This window comes from Oenanthe melanoleuca, chromosome 1A, assembly GCF_029582105.1.
Source record: "Oenanthe melanoleuca isolate GR-GAL-2019-014 chromosome 1A, OMel1.0, whole genome shotgun sequence".
NCBI lineage: Eukaryota > Metazoa > Chordata > Aves > Passeriformes > Muscicapidae > Oenanthe > Oenanthe melanoleuca.
The window spans coordinates 36,107,553-36,122,891 of NC_079334.1; the positions used below are offsets into that span (position 1 = coordinate 36,107,553).

The 15,339-nt window shown below is 38.4% G+C and overlaps 1 protein-coding gene across 1 annotated transcript in view; it reads right to left on the bottom strand.

Moving 5' to 3' along the window:
• TPH2 (tryptophan hydroxylase 2) overlaps positions 1-15,339 on the bottom strand; it is a 47,373-nt gene that overhangs the window by 18,865 nt on the left and 13,169 nt on the right. The window contains exons 6-8 of the mRNA XM_056515599.1: positions 15,061-15,257; positions 13,198-13,333; positions 8,072-8,198 (exon numbers count right to left, since the gene is read on the bottom strand). Of these exons, the coding sequence (XP_056371574.1) occupies positions 8,072-8,198; positions 13,198-13,333; positions 15,061-15,257 (460 nt within the window). The remainder of the gene's footprint in view (positions 1-8,071; positions 8,199-13,197; positions 13,334-15,060; positions 15,258-15,339) is intronic.

A 15,339-nucleotide genomic window follows, 5' to 3' on the forward strand; every position in this document is an offset into this window, starting at 1 on the left:
TTTCAGGGTAGCAGACATGGTTGCAGAGCACAATGCAGCAGGATCCCTGAGGAAAGGGAGCCTGGAGTTGGCCCATCCCAACACCACTGTGGGTCCCAGGCAGGTAACCAGGCAGCTGCATTCAGAGAGCTGCTCCAAAGAGAACCCTCCCTGCAGTCACCAAAGCTATTTTTGCACAGCACTCCTCAGCTGCTCTGGCTCCATGGAAAGCATGGGTAAAATCAACTCCTCCACCTGTGCACCCAGAGCACAGACATTCCCTCAGTCCTGAGCAAGACCTAGACATGGCTGAAATGTCTAAACTAAACTCCTTCACTTCCCCACATACCTGTGTGCTGCTGCTGGAGGAAGTCCTTGTCTTGTACAAATTACTTCCTTCTACATACTGATGAAAGCATAGGGGTAGTCAGGAACAGCAGAACCAATATATTCCAAACCTTTCCTTTATTGCTCTTTCCCCCCTAATATTTAAACTTTTATTCCTGTAATTTATGAGTGATTTGTTAGTAGTTGTTACCCAAAATGTTTGTCTTATTGTTGCTCAGTGAAAGCTTATGCTGAGTACTTTCTTTTTTCCTGGTTATATATGTTCTATAAAAGATACTTTATGTCTTTTTGTTAATACATTATCAAGTCTAGGTCAAAAAGGAAAACAAATATGCAAAAAATCCTATCAAAATTCATAGACTTCTTTCACCAATTCCTCAGCCTTTGTCAACTGGATCCAACATTGAATTGGAAGATGCTTCCAATCGCCACTTGCATACACTCCTAAATTTCACAATTTTTTCTAAGCTATTTTTTCAGGCTCACTTTCATTACTACTGTAGCAGAGCAAATGTTCAGAGTGTGGGCTATTGAACTACTGGCAAAGATTACTATTGCAGAATCTGCAATTTCTTAATGAAAATGAAGTTGCTTCTGAAAATAAACAAACGTAATTAGCAAGCCAGTGCTGTGTGAAATTTGCACCATTCTCTTGTTAACCTCTATGTCAAAATGTATTACTTGTGTGCATGAAAATTTGCATTTGCAGTTCAGTAACCTCAGAGATTATGATCTAACCACTTTTGGAAACAAAATGCTACAAGAAATAAAAGTAAACCCAGGCTCTGGCTGCAATTTGTTATTTTAATAGAGTATTTTTCTTTAGTGTTTCTAACTGCTTAGGGCTTGATCTTCATAAATCACATCCTGTCTAAAACAAACTATATTATTTCTACAGAAAAGTTTCTAATTTCTTCTCTGCTCCCAATTAAGTCAAATTAGCCCTCTCTTGCATCTAGCTTCCTCATTACAGGACTGGGCCCAAGGATACGTATTTATAAGTACTTTATAGAACATTGTTTCTAGTTACTTGTGAGCACAAAATTTTGTCTGAAAGGGCAGCATGGGATCCTTTCAAGAAGCAAGTTACTGACTTGACCAACTGGGCACCCTCATGGCAACAGGTGACCCCTTCTTTCACCTTCTTAGCTTTGAGGGGCCCAGTAAAAAGTACAAGATGTTTCTTTTTGAGATTAACATATTCTATGTTGACCTACCCTTTTCTAATCACAAACTGGAGGGACTCATATCTTTGTACGGTGATGCAAGATGTATCTACTGAATCCTACTTTCCTTCTGCATCCAGCCTATTTCTTCCATCCCTAAGCAACAACTTGTGTCAGCTCTACAACACCAGGCCCAGTCTTCCCATCATACAAAAGGACTTCTATAGCAAGCACATCCAAAACTGACTTGACTCCACAGTGCTACTCTTAATCAAAACTCAGGCTAGCATTCAAGCTGCTCATTTAATGTGTTCCACAGCCTGGTGACTGATATATACTCTCTCTTTTCCAGTTCTAGCTGGAAAGGATTCAGAAGAGGAATAGCATCCTCAATAGCATGAGGAGTGACTAAACAAATGATTGGTTTCCTACCCAGAGAAAGAGAGAACTAAGCAAGAAAATGTGTTCTGTCGTCATGGTGGCATATAGAAAGCCTCCAGGGATGATCTGATCATTCTCTCTTCATATACAAAAAAACTAGTAGGAATCAGGTTAAAAGCAACAAAATGAGACAGTTCACCGGACAGTGAATAGCTGAGCTGTAGAGCTCATTGACAAAATTACTACAGGTACTAAAAATTTATGTGTCTTCAAACATAAACAGCTGTCTCTGAACAGAAATCCTTTCAAGATAATTAGATACATAGAAGTCACATTTGTGAGAACAAGAGCTCCCCAAGCTCCTGACTGGTGAGAAGCATGGAACACATTTTAAAATAATCAGTTATGTTCATCCTGTTCATTCATCTCCCCTAAGCAGCTATTTATGATGGGCACAAGTCAGTCACCCACCATGGCCCTGACCAGCACAGCAGTTCTTACAGATCCAAACCTGGAAACAGGCTCTCCATACCAGAAAAAAGGCCTTAGCAGACTGCCACAAATCCTGCAGGAAAATATTGAGCATTAGCTCCCAATTCCAGTAATGGAATTCTTCAATCTGGTGTGCTAGTTTAAAACCAGTTAAGTATCTCTGCTGGTATTTTTCTTCTTGGGCCACAAATGTCTGACAGAATGACTGTAAAAAATGCACTTTAGGAGACCACTGCAGTATTCTAAAATATTAAATATTGATCCCTGGAATCTACAGTTGTTTTTTTCCCCCCCTTAGTCCTGTTTTCTGACATATATACTATCTTTTCTGCCCCTACCTTTTTGATCATGCATAATATAGGAAGGACTTCACATCAGTGCTTCAGCTACTTTATTGAAAATTATTGCTGAAACAAACCCTTAAAAATGGACACCATTACTTTTTATTAATTCCTTCAGAACACTTTTCAGAGCAAGTTCATAAATTACGGAATGGTTTTAGAGCAGTGGTCAGTGAGGCCAGCAACACCTAACAAAACAAAGTAATCCATTAGTAAGCTATCCTTTACTCCTGATTCAAACACACCTGTGTGACTTTGTAATGGTCAAGAAATCCACAAAATTTCATCTGCTTCTGCTCCTTGTTAAAAGTTTCAGGTGTCATACTTGGGTGATTTCCAAATACATCTTCATACGGGTGGTTTGGCCAGGTGAAAGTCAGGAACAGAAATACTGCCCAGGCCACCTACTGATGAACAGTACAGGTCATAGTATAACAGGACAACATCTGTCTATAGTGACCCATCAGACCTGATTTCAGCTTTATTGTCCTAGCTTTTACCCTGGGAACTGATCTGTCTCCTTTAAGTGACATACAGCCCAAATCAGAGTAATTTCATATGTCTCCTGCAAGCACATCAAAATTTACTCAAGCAGTTTTAAGTCATATTCAATCCCAGCCATGCCTTTGCTCCTTTTTTCGCAAACCACCAGGGTAGCTGGAAGTAACACTTTTGCACAAAACTCCATTATGTCATCACTGGATTTAAGGTACTCACTGTGCTCACTCTTGGCATCTGTCACACATACATGGCATGCAACTGGGATACAGAAAAGACCAAGCAGAGATTTGAAGGTCAAATTTCAATATGCACAGTGACTGCCATATCTCTTGTGCTATTATACCAGGCTTCAGCTGGCCAATACATAATTATTTTAATATGTCAGAACAGCTTCAGCAGGGGAACTGATCACAGACTTACAATGATGGTTAGTTCCCTATGAATCATTTCACAACTATAAATGAGAAACACACAAGTCTTGATTTTTTAGATGCACAGTGGGAATGTTCAAAATCTCAAATTTTCTTCTCAGCTCCATTTGCTCATCCATGGAGGAAGACAGTAAGCCAGTTCACAAACTGTACTTACAGCCTAGCAGTACTAAATAGCCCCCGATGGGAAATCTCCCTGTCATTTGTGAAGATGAGAGGCTATTCTATCTAGCGAGACCATGAATGCTGAATCATCCCTAAGTTACCAAATGCTACTCAGTCTTTATCAGAAATGCTCCCATTTCTTCCATTCTGGTTATCTCCTCAGCAAACATTAGGGAGAATTGTTCTGAATTATGTGACAGATCTTCAGTGCGGTAAAAAGACTAGAATGATGTCAACAAGATCAGAAAACTCTGAGGGAAGACAGGCAGGTAAAGTCATAAGAACTACCACAACCCAGAGAGGTGGTTCTGAATGCTGTTGTTAAGCCAGTATGTAATTTTAAGACATTTTGTTTGTGATACATACACTGATATATTAAAGTTAGCTTTAGAATTGAGCTGTCGGCCTCAGTCACCCTCCAGACAAGGTAAAACTTTTAGATTCATAATAAGCCTGAAATACATTTACAAGATCTCATCACACAAAATTCCTTCAAAATTTAGGAGCAATTTTTGTGGTTTTCCATGTAAAGGACAGTCAGAACTAAAGAAATTTCTTTATTTCTACTGTCCCATGCCATTAAAACACAATAACAAATATTATCAAGAAAGATGAAAAGGTGAAAGTTTTACAGCTCCAAAGAACTGATTTTTTAAATGTAATTTCCAGTGAGAAATGACTGGGAAAAAACTTAGTGCAACTACTTAGGCCCTAACGACCAAATTCTTGGGCAGAAAGATTTAGTGATGAACTGCACGAAAAAATACACTCTGCTAACTTCTTTTCTGAACTGCCACCCACTGAATTTCACCTTCACAAACACATCCTATGCATACTGCATCTTGAAGGGGCAACCTGAGCTGCGCTGGAACAACTTAGCAGGAGCCAGGAGTCATTTCTGCCATTAGCAAGATAGCAGGTTCCTGCTTAGCAACTTGCAGCTTTACAAAGACAGCTCCTGAGTCCACAAATTACAAGTTAACACTGAAATGTAAATCACGATGCATTTTTTGTACAATTTTCCTGACAAAACCTTACGTTATGTGCTGTTAAACGCTGTAAATGATATACCATATAAATTAGTTGAAACACCTCATGTCAAGTCCTCTCTACAGTTTATGGTTTGATAGGTAAGCAGAAAAGACAGCCTTTTTTGTTTCTGTACTATGTGAAAATAGAAAGACCAGACATGCTGAAAAATCAGCTCAAAAGCAGTTTTAGAAAATCAATCAGAACAGGACAAGACATGAGTAATGATGATGATAATAATTACAACCCAGATATGTATGGCCAATATTATATTTCCTCAACCAGTAACTGCATTATACCACACTCCACAAAAAGAAGTGGACGATGCAAATATTTTGCTCTCTTTCAGTAACATAATCTCGGCCACTTTTTTTTGTGTCTTTCCTCTTTCTTACTCTCCTAAAAGATTGTAAATGAAAATGGAATCTCTGAAAAAACCACTACAAAGACAGTCTTTTGGCTCTTTCAGTATTCCACTCTCATGACAAAGCAGAAGCAATTCCTTTCTTCTTTCCCCCACCTGACTACAAGACCCCAAGAGGATGAAGGGAACTTGTATGCTTTTCAGAGTCTTTTCAGCTCTCTTCCCCTGCAGCCATTCTTCTCCCTCCAGCTGGCCAGCACCAGGGCCCCTGCAATGCTCTCCCATTTAATTCCTGCCCCAATGGGGCTGCACAGACACGACTAATTGCAATTTACAAAACACTTCTAGTCTGCCCAGGCACCAGGCTCCAGCTTGCTCTACATCCAGTGTGTCAGCCCTGCAGGGACAAAAACATCAGACGTTTCCTTTGCAGCTCAGGGTAGGGCACAGAGAGCAGAACTATCAAAGCTGATACACAGTGTCTTTTTGAGAGCAGAATGGAGAAAAAGATTATGAAATCACCTGCAATAATTCTTCTCTTTCTGGTCTGAATTCCTAAGAGGTGTTTTCCTCTGTTCCTAATGCCATTGTCCTCCCTGTAATGGCTCAGCACTTAATGTCACTATCTTCTGAAACAGGTCAGGCTAATGGCAAGCTTGCTTTGGGCATATTGATTCAAGCTCTTTAATATGCATACTCTCTCTCCATTCGTTTCTCTATTTACTTTGAAGTTGCCTCGCTGGAACCTGCAATGCTTTTCTGTGTTAAGACTCTTGGCTGGCATTTCTCAGCTTGCTGTGCCTGTTTTTTATCTAGGATGGAAATGGGATTGAATGCTGGAAAAGTTAGTCAATGGCACCTCAGGTGACATTTGGTGCCCAGCTGAATGAATTTCTTGGCCTCCTCACCCTCACCACTGAGAGGTATTCTTTCCACTTGCTCCCGAGTTGGCTGTTTACATCGCACATTTTAGGGCAAGTAACATCTCTGTATTTGTCAAACATCTGCCCCAGGGGAGCACAGCCCCTCATTGTGCTTCTACAAAAAATAACACTGCCAGACTCTTTCTAAATGCCTCTTCCACCTGAAAGAGCTATTTCCAGCACGGGAGAAGAAATCAACTTTGACTCAGATATCAGATTCTCAGTGTGATAAGGAAAAGTGATTCAGCTGTCTTCTTCTATTTTTTGCTTTATGATTCAGGAGCAGCTCATTGTTCAGATGACATAGTCAGTCATAATTGGGAATTTCTGTGAGGGGGAGGAGTACCAGCATTTATATAACATCCAGAGGTCACTTTATATTAATATCTCTACCCAAACAGCCCAGTACCAACTTTGTCCTCTGCAACAGGCCCATGTCATCCAAGGTGATTTTGGGGTGAAATATTTGGCATGCCATTTTCCTCCAGGTACTTACAGGGACAGCCATTTAGGTAGTTTCTCCTGAGACTGCATGTTATGGCAAGGTAGGTCTGTTTCCTACTAAGTCCCTCCCAAGTTTTTATGATTCCTCCATACAAACAAAAGTTTCTTCTCCAGACACATCCATTAGGAAAACAAAGAACGCACCTGGAATCATGTGAGAGGAGTTGGCCATGATCAAGACATCGAGCCTGTCTAACTAAGGAATGAAGATTAAATTCAGTGGCTTCTTCTGGAAAGAGCCAGAAGATTCAAATCAAACAGGATTCAAATCAAACAAAGGGGTACAAACACCTTTTTTGGCAGACAGGACTTGAAGCCTCTGCTAAGCCAGCACATCAAAACTTCTAGAGTTTAAATGAACCTAATTTGACTCCACATCCAACAATTATTTCCAAGCCTTTAAATCCCCACTGCACATCTTGTGCAGAAGAGCAGCAGTATGTTGCAAAAGTTTTAAATTCCTCACTTGATCTCACAGAATTTTTCAGAAGATAAAATGTTTAAATGTGGAGCTTTAGAAATATGGAGTTTTAAAATCCAAGATAGCTTTTTAAATTATTTGCCACGTCAGTTTTAGCAGGATCCACCAAAGAAGATATACAGTTAAGATATACAAAGGAGATGTAAGTTAAAACAACTGAACAAAGCAAGTGGTAAAGACCACTGGTCACTAATTTATGCCATGATGCAAAGGGTTGCATCCCAGTTACTGGAATATGACAACAGAGCAAGGCTGATAAGTGATCAGGAGTGGAGTCATGATACATTGACAATGTCCCTCACACAAAGGCCATGAAGGCTCCAGTCTCAGCAGCATCTAATAGCTTTAACACACAGACAGCTCACACTGTCTACTGACTTGAGACTCACTTGATGCAACATAGAATCCATCTCCCAGATGTTGGCTGAGGCACTTGGTCTAGATCTAGATCAAAGCTGCACAGCCTTGGTTTAGTAACGACATATTCTCCATGGGGAGCAGCAGGCAAGGATGCAATGTCATCTTAAAATCCATCACACACTGAAATATAATTAAGAGCTGCAAAACTGAACAGCAAGTACAGAAATATCAGTGCTAAGAGCCAAAGTGGCCACCTGTGGAGGAACTAACAGTCTAGAGATCAGAGCACACATCAAAATGTTTAATGTTGGTTTGCTTTTCCAAGTTTACCTTTCTTACTTGTTTCCAGCACCTTAAAACAGACAAAATTCATCTCAGCTAACCCTGAAAATTGGTGATTATGGAAAATGAAAACTGAAAGTAATTACTTAGTGTGATCAGCTTTGTTCTTCTTAAAAACAATGGAAAAACACCTATAACTCTGTGATTGTTACATCATTGTCACCTGGAACCTGAAAATGTAGGCAGCTGTAATAATGCACATCAGTTCATCAGCTAAAAAGGAGTAGAGATGAGAGAGCATGCCACAAAAAGATTTTGACTCACAGTGGCTAATTTCTGAACATCTTCATCAGATGCTCCCAGTGAAGCAAGTCCTATCTCTTGTGAAAACTGTGCAAATTTGGGATCAGCAAGTAGAGGCACATGTCCCAAGAGTTCATGGCATGTATCCCTACGGGAATGGAAACGAAAAGAGAGTCATTAAAGAAATTAATACCATAATAATTCCATCATCAATTTAACATAAGCCGTTTTACACAGGTCTGACCCCTATCTTAGAAGTCTGACAATGAAACGTGGTTTTTACAGTGCAGTAGTGTCTTCCCTGTGTATATGGTTTCTATGTGCATGTAGAAACACACACATTTGCTTCTGTTAAATAGGTTATATATTATTATAATATATATATTATATATATTATATATTATTTAACCCCGGCTGTTCTGTGATTTGCTCATAATTTCCAGATTGAGTGGAAGAGACTGATCACTACAATCTTCCAGACTTGGTGACATGAAGACTGAACTGCCCAGAGGAAAGCCAGATGTCCCCCAAATACAGTTTTCAGCTTTTCTCTCCACAGAAATCAAAATCCAACACATTCCCTCTTCCTCTTGTCCATTCCTCTTTCTGTACCTGGGCAGCACTCCACATCAAACACTTTGCCACTCACCCCCAGAAATACGGGGCAATATTTACAGAGGTTTCTTCATCCCTAATTTCTCATTTCGTCATGAGATCCTACTGCAATTACTGGGTACTTTTGTTATGCAGTCTACTTTTCAGCAAGCAGATTTCAGAAAAAAGCAAAGAATCCAAATCATTTCAAAAAGAACAGCTGTTCACATCTGTAAGTGCATTGTTAGTCATGACAAAGTGCAGACATAAGTGTACAAAAAACTGCTAACGGAAGTGCACATGCATCATCTACAAAAGCTTTCAAACAATTCTGGAAGTTTTGCTGCATTTGTTCACAGGAAATAATGGACTTGGTAGTAAAGTTCACTTTAAAAATCCAATCTGACATTTCCTTTGCTTTTGTCTCTTCAAAGACATTTCTCCTTTTATTTTTTTTTTTAGCCAAAGCAGTAAACAAATGTTTTAAAGGCAGGGAGAAAACATCAAGTTTTCTGCCTTCTACCCAAAATCATCCAGTTTGTCTTCTATAAACTATTTTTGTTTGAAAAGTCACAGAACATGACATTTCAGATAAATCATGAAGAGAAAAACAATCTTCTATATAATTTAAAGTCTTCTTGCTCAGTATCCTCACCAAGAAATCTGAACCAATAATGTGTAGGTAGATAGTAAACAGAAGTTTCTGAATATACAAATTAAGATTAAAGTTTTTGGTATTCCTAGTTTGCCTCACCAAAAGTGTATCAAATACAATTTCAATACCAGAGGGACACATATAAGTCTTCCTTCTCAGTCCAAATGGTCTCACTGACAGCTCATGTTACAGTCACATTTTTTGGTGAGACAAGCACTACTCTGAAGTTGTGTGCAACAGGTTTGAGCCAATTTCATATGTGAGCAATTTGTTCAATGAGACCCATAGTTTAGATGGTAATCCCTTTCTCACTGGAACTCAGACTTGAAAAATTGATCAGCTCTGCATGCATCCATTTCTTTGTTCAGGAGGTGGTCTGTATCACTTGACTGGATAATCATCAAAGCTAAAGGAACTTTCTTTAATTAATTCAGTTCCAATCACAGCAATTTCTTCTATCATACCTTGCAAGATTTAGCTCACTAACAAAGCAAAAGACAGCTGGGAAATGTAGTTTGCACTCTGACAGACACACCATTTCCCAGTACCAAGCAAGTCACCGGAGGAAGCTGATTTCTCCAACCATCAACTTCCAACATGAAAATGGGCCACAAAGCCCATTCTCTGGAAGTCCAGCACACCAGTTTTTACCTCCACCGGGTAAACTGAGACTAATTGCTGAGCCTCTGTGCTACACTTCATCAGTCCAGATGTATTTAGCTTTGTACCAGTAGTTCAAGCAGAAGCCAACAGTGAAACTGTCTCCAAGTTTCTGGCTCCAGCTAAGCACACTCATCTGCAGGCAAGCTTCTACAGCTGCATCTCTACTACTGATACCTGAGTGAGTGCCTACATCTCTGCTTTCCTGTGCTGAAGTCACAAGCCCCAGAAACAAATAAGCAAAGATGATTTATTCCCAGTTCTACACTGGGACACATGATCTTTGTTATGTCCACTCTTGCAGACAAAATGAGAGAGGACAAAGCCTAATGCCATTAACTTGTCTCTCTTGGCAAGGAGAAAAGAATGAGGAGGCTCTCTCATGCCTTTAGCTTGTAGATTCTTCCATTAAAGCTATGCAAAGTAGTATTTTGAATGTGCAGTTACAAAGAGGGGAGCTTAAAGCAAAAATCATAGGAACAAAAAAACCCCAAACCCACAAAATCTTTCAGGCAGAAACATGAACCAGCATTTGGGATTGTCACTGGAGTCTTTTAGACTTCCCTGCCAGTCTGGCCCTTTATAGATAGTCTAAACAATATAATTCTTCACTTAACTACCAAGGCTTGATTCTTTTGTTTTGTCTTATTCTGAAAATAATTAAGTTCCTTTAATTTATTCACACACATTGCTCAGAGAAAATAAGACTTTTGTAATGCACTTTTCACAGCAAAAGATTTTTCTTGGAGTAAATTAGTTATTAAAGCAGAAGAAATCTACACAGCTCTGTGAATGTAGCAGAAACATAATTAAAATCAGGAAGAAATATGTTTTAAAATACATATGGTAGTGATACAGATCAAACCAAATGAACTCTTTAATTTGTATCTAGCTCTGTAGCCCGGGTGCTCTGACAGAAAACCCACTGAAGTCAAATGGAGCCTTTTTACCAGGTTTATATCATTGAAATGAAACAATCACCAGCCAGGGACCTGCAGCAAACCTCATTATGGCCCCAGGAGATCTCAGGGCATTGAAGCTGCTGTAGAAGATGAAGAGCTGTCCCCACTGAAGTCAATTTAGTTTTGCCACTGATTTTACAAACCACCAGGATTTCTCTCTAGACTTCTGGCAACACTTGCTGTGTCTTCTATGTTACGGAATAAAACCTAAACACATTTTAAAAGGGATTTTTAAAATTTTCCTATGGAATTCCTGAGAGTCAGCACACATTACTTAACTAATGTGAACCAGTAGGCCTGCAAGAAGTAGATATAACATCATTAGAAAATGACAAATCCTCTATTAGTCATATTTAGAGGTGTTAAGACCATAACAAGACCATAACCTGTATTTTTAACTTCAGCCCAAATATGGAATATAAACCTTCATTCTAACTCAACTACTATTATTACTCAGCAACTTTCCAGACAGCATGACCAGAAAGGTTATCAAAAAAGCAGCTGCCATTACTACTAAGGATCAGCTATGATCCACTGCATAATTCTGAATGTAATCAGCATCCTGAAAACTGCAGGGCTCTCAAATACACAAATCAATGAACCAGAGAACATCAGAAAAGCACAGACACACTTAATTGCTTCCTGGAAGATGTTATTGCCTTTATCCTGTTGGAGTTATGTACCTAAATCTCTTATCAGTAGATGAAAATGTTCTTTTAGTTTGTACTAAGCTAATATATGTCATCATTCTTTTGCTGAACACTGGTACATGCTGCAGCCTGAAATACTGACTTCCCACAGGAGAGAAAATCATTGATGCAAAGCCTGGTACTTCCCTCGTATCATTTACTTTTTTGGAATATCTACAGATATTTTTAAATAGGCCAGAAGAGGTTCAGCCCTTCCTTCCATCCAAGCCCTTCTTTCAAGATTTTCCATTCTATCCATTTGCCTACAACTTTAAGAGATTTAAATTCTAATTACAGAGGTTACAAAAGTGGCTGAATTCCTTCAGGGATCACCACCTCCTTTCCAAAAGAAACACGTACACAAAGCTAGCCTCAGAGCATTTCATCAAGTGCTTTGCCCAGTTCAGATGCTGAGGAAAAAGGCAGAGCAGTGTCTAACAGCACCACCTGGTGACTCCCGCCAGAATAAAGCTACCACATTTTTAGATACAGCTTAGTATGCCGTGCCATTAAACCTTTTATATTCAAAAATATTACTCCATGGTTTTGGCAGTTAATTCATGAAATAAAACTTAGGCATGAGTCCAAATGTTTGCAGGACTGAAGCTGAATATATATGTATGAATCCTTTGTGCAAATATGGCAAAAAAAATCAAACACACTCAAGTAGTTCAAGCTGATTAAACAGCTACAATTTCATGTTAACTGCTTGATAACTGATTCACTGCAAAAATGTCATTCCTGTGGTTACAAGATCAGCAGATACCCTTGGTAAAACTACCTCCATATTACCTAAATAGCATGTATGGTTCTATTGTAATGTGCATCTACCGCACTATTACTGCACAGAATATATATATATATATATATGTATATATATATATAAAACACAAGACAAGAACTACAACCTCTTTGAAAAATCTTCTTTTTCCTCACTTTTCATCAAAGATCATTTGTTAAAATATTTCATACTTACTCGCAATATTCTGTTTTGGAAAAGCTGCAATGCTGTCTCACAAAAGTCATAATAAAAAAGTTTATTATTTCTGTCATAAATTCCCTGTAACAAGCTTCTTATCCCATATTCTCTTGGTAAGAGAATAATGCCCCATGTCTTGCTTGTGTTGTGTTACAGGAGTGAAATGAAGTTCAGCTGTGCAACCTGGTCCAAAAAAATAAAAATGGGAACACCAAAGACCAAACTAAAATTCTGGAAGCAGGGTTTTTGAAGATATTCAGGGTTTTTCCCCCCCACAACTTCTTTCAAGTTGTCCAGCAGAAAATAAAATCATAGATGGTTTTTCAAATTTTTTGGTGAAAATTCCATTTTCCACTGAAATAAAATTGAAATAGTATTTCTGATCCACTATATAAATAACCTAGTTAAGACCCTTGTAAAAAGTCAACAAAAAAGTCTTTGAATTAAAGACTGGCTTGCCAATATGAAGGATTTTGTCATCAACAGCATAAGAAGAATTTCACATTTTGTAGAAAGGTTCCTCTTTTCAATCTTGGCAAATTCAATTGGTCGTTTTAAGAAAGAGGTGAAGATATTTTTTCAGTGGTAAAGCAAAGGCAGCAACTTACGGTTCAGGTGTGTAGAGGGGGTCTGAGCCGTGCCGTATGTACTGAGTGCAGTGAAAGACTCTGTATGCCAAGCCAGCTAAAAAGTCCCGGGGAGACAGGTATCCAGCAACTGGTCTCACTGTGAAGCCAGACCTTTCTGAAGTGAAAGAGATAATAAAAGACACATTACACAGATCACTGTATCACCTTCTGGTGACAGATCTGTTGTTAGTTATTCTACCAGAAAATAATCAAGATTCTACAAAGAATCTTGACCAACACCACCACACATCATTTTCAATTATTACGTTCAAGAAGTATTTTGCATTGCTAGCATATGTATAATGAAAGCAGCTTGAAGTATTTCAAAGTTGGTCTGAATATCTTTGTCTAGAAAAAACTGCTAATGTACCGTAAGTGATGTTCATAACATTTTTATGTCTGATACCAAATGGGACAGAAGTTTCCATATTGGAAAATATGAAAAATACGTTTAAAAATTAACAGAACAGGATTTTAAAAATCTGTCCTTATTTTTACAGATAAAATACTGTTTGTGTAAAAAAAAATACAGATTTTTATAATTGAGGTCCTCATTGAAATATTTAACAGTGCTCCTTTTTCAGATTAGTCCCAGAGTGAAACAGTTTCAAACTCAGTGACTTCAAAAAGTATGTCTCCCTCAAAAATTAATTTTTTATTCTTTCAAAGTTTTTACAGGACAATGTTGCAAGTTTTTCTGCAACAGGTATTACTACCTGCTCTATGTAGTCTGAAAATATATTTCTGAAAGGAATGTGACATTTTTAATTTCTAGCTAGGGAGAAAAAAATCTATACAATCTGGTATCATTCCTTAGAGACTGTAACACAGTACATGAGAGTCCCAGAAGGACACAATCAAACTAAAAGAATGATGAGTCAGCTACTAGTAAACACAGGTTTCCACAAACAAGAATTATGGATGAAGCACAGGCTGAGGAAATTAAGCTTGTCACTACAAATTATGTATTTCCTTTAACTTGTCCATATATATTTGCTAATTATTCTTTTGCCAGCACATAAATTGGGTTTTTTCCAAACACCTAACTTTATAGTATTTTAGTTCCTGAGTAACAAGTTTAAGAAACAAATATATATATCTGAAGGGACATTTGAGGAGAAATTAAACTCTTAAATTAACTCTTTGGTGGCTTTTCCTCTAGAGCTGAAGACAACAGCTCCATGTCTGCCACATTGTCCATGTGGAATACATTTCCATTACAAATGAAAAACAAGATTTTTTTTTCAAACTTAAATATGTAATGCACTGGTCCTTTAAAAAATAAAGAGAAGGACCACATCACCTACAGTGTCTAACACATCTTTTTCAACATAAAAATAAAAGGACCAGCTTCATGAGGTCTTGAGCATTCAGGAAAGCCTCAATTCATCAGGCTGCACAGCAGTGTGCCAAACCTGCTCTCCCCTTTAAATTCAGTTGTCTTGGCATTTGACTCCCTCTTTTTCCTGCCTGGGTATCTGGGGGATTCTCAGTGCAGTTATCAGAAGTCCCCATCTGTGGCAATGAGAAAGCAGCACTAACTCAGCTTTTCCTTTTCACTGTACCGAAGGATTTTCTCCCTGTACAAGATAACATCATGCTTTATATGTTCAGCTGATGCATTTCTCTCCATTTCATACCTGCAAATACCTATATAAACTGCCTTGACTCAAAAACTCTCTGCCACAGAGAACACCAAAACCAGAATGATACTTCAGACTAATCTGAAAGCCACTGACAATGCTGTGAGTCTTTTCACTCAATGTGCTTTGTGGTCCACACTAAGGAAAAAGAGTATTTTCATGAAACCATATCTACTGATAAATCAAATATGAATCTTACCTTTAAGAAAAATAGAAACATCTTCCAACTGAGGCACATTATCTTCTCTGTATCCACAGTACTTGCTCAGCAGAGGGAAGTTTTTTAAATATTCACGACAAGCATGGGTGGGATACAGTTTACTGAGTTCCCTAAATACCACCCCCCAAGTTTTAACTTCTTCAGCTGTATACTCCACTCTGGGAATGGGTTGACCACTATTGGAAAAAAAAATACAAAATACAACTGAATACAACTCTAGATAGATTGTAGATAGCAACATTTCCACAAAAAGTAATA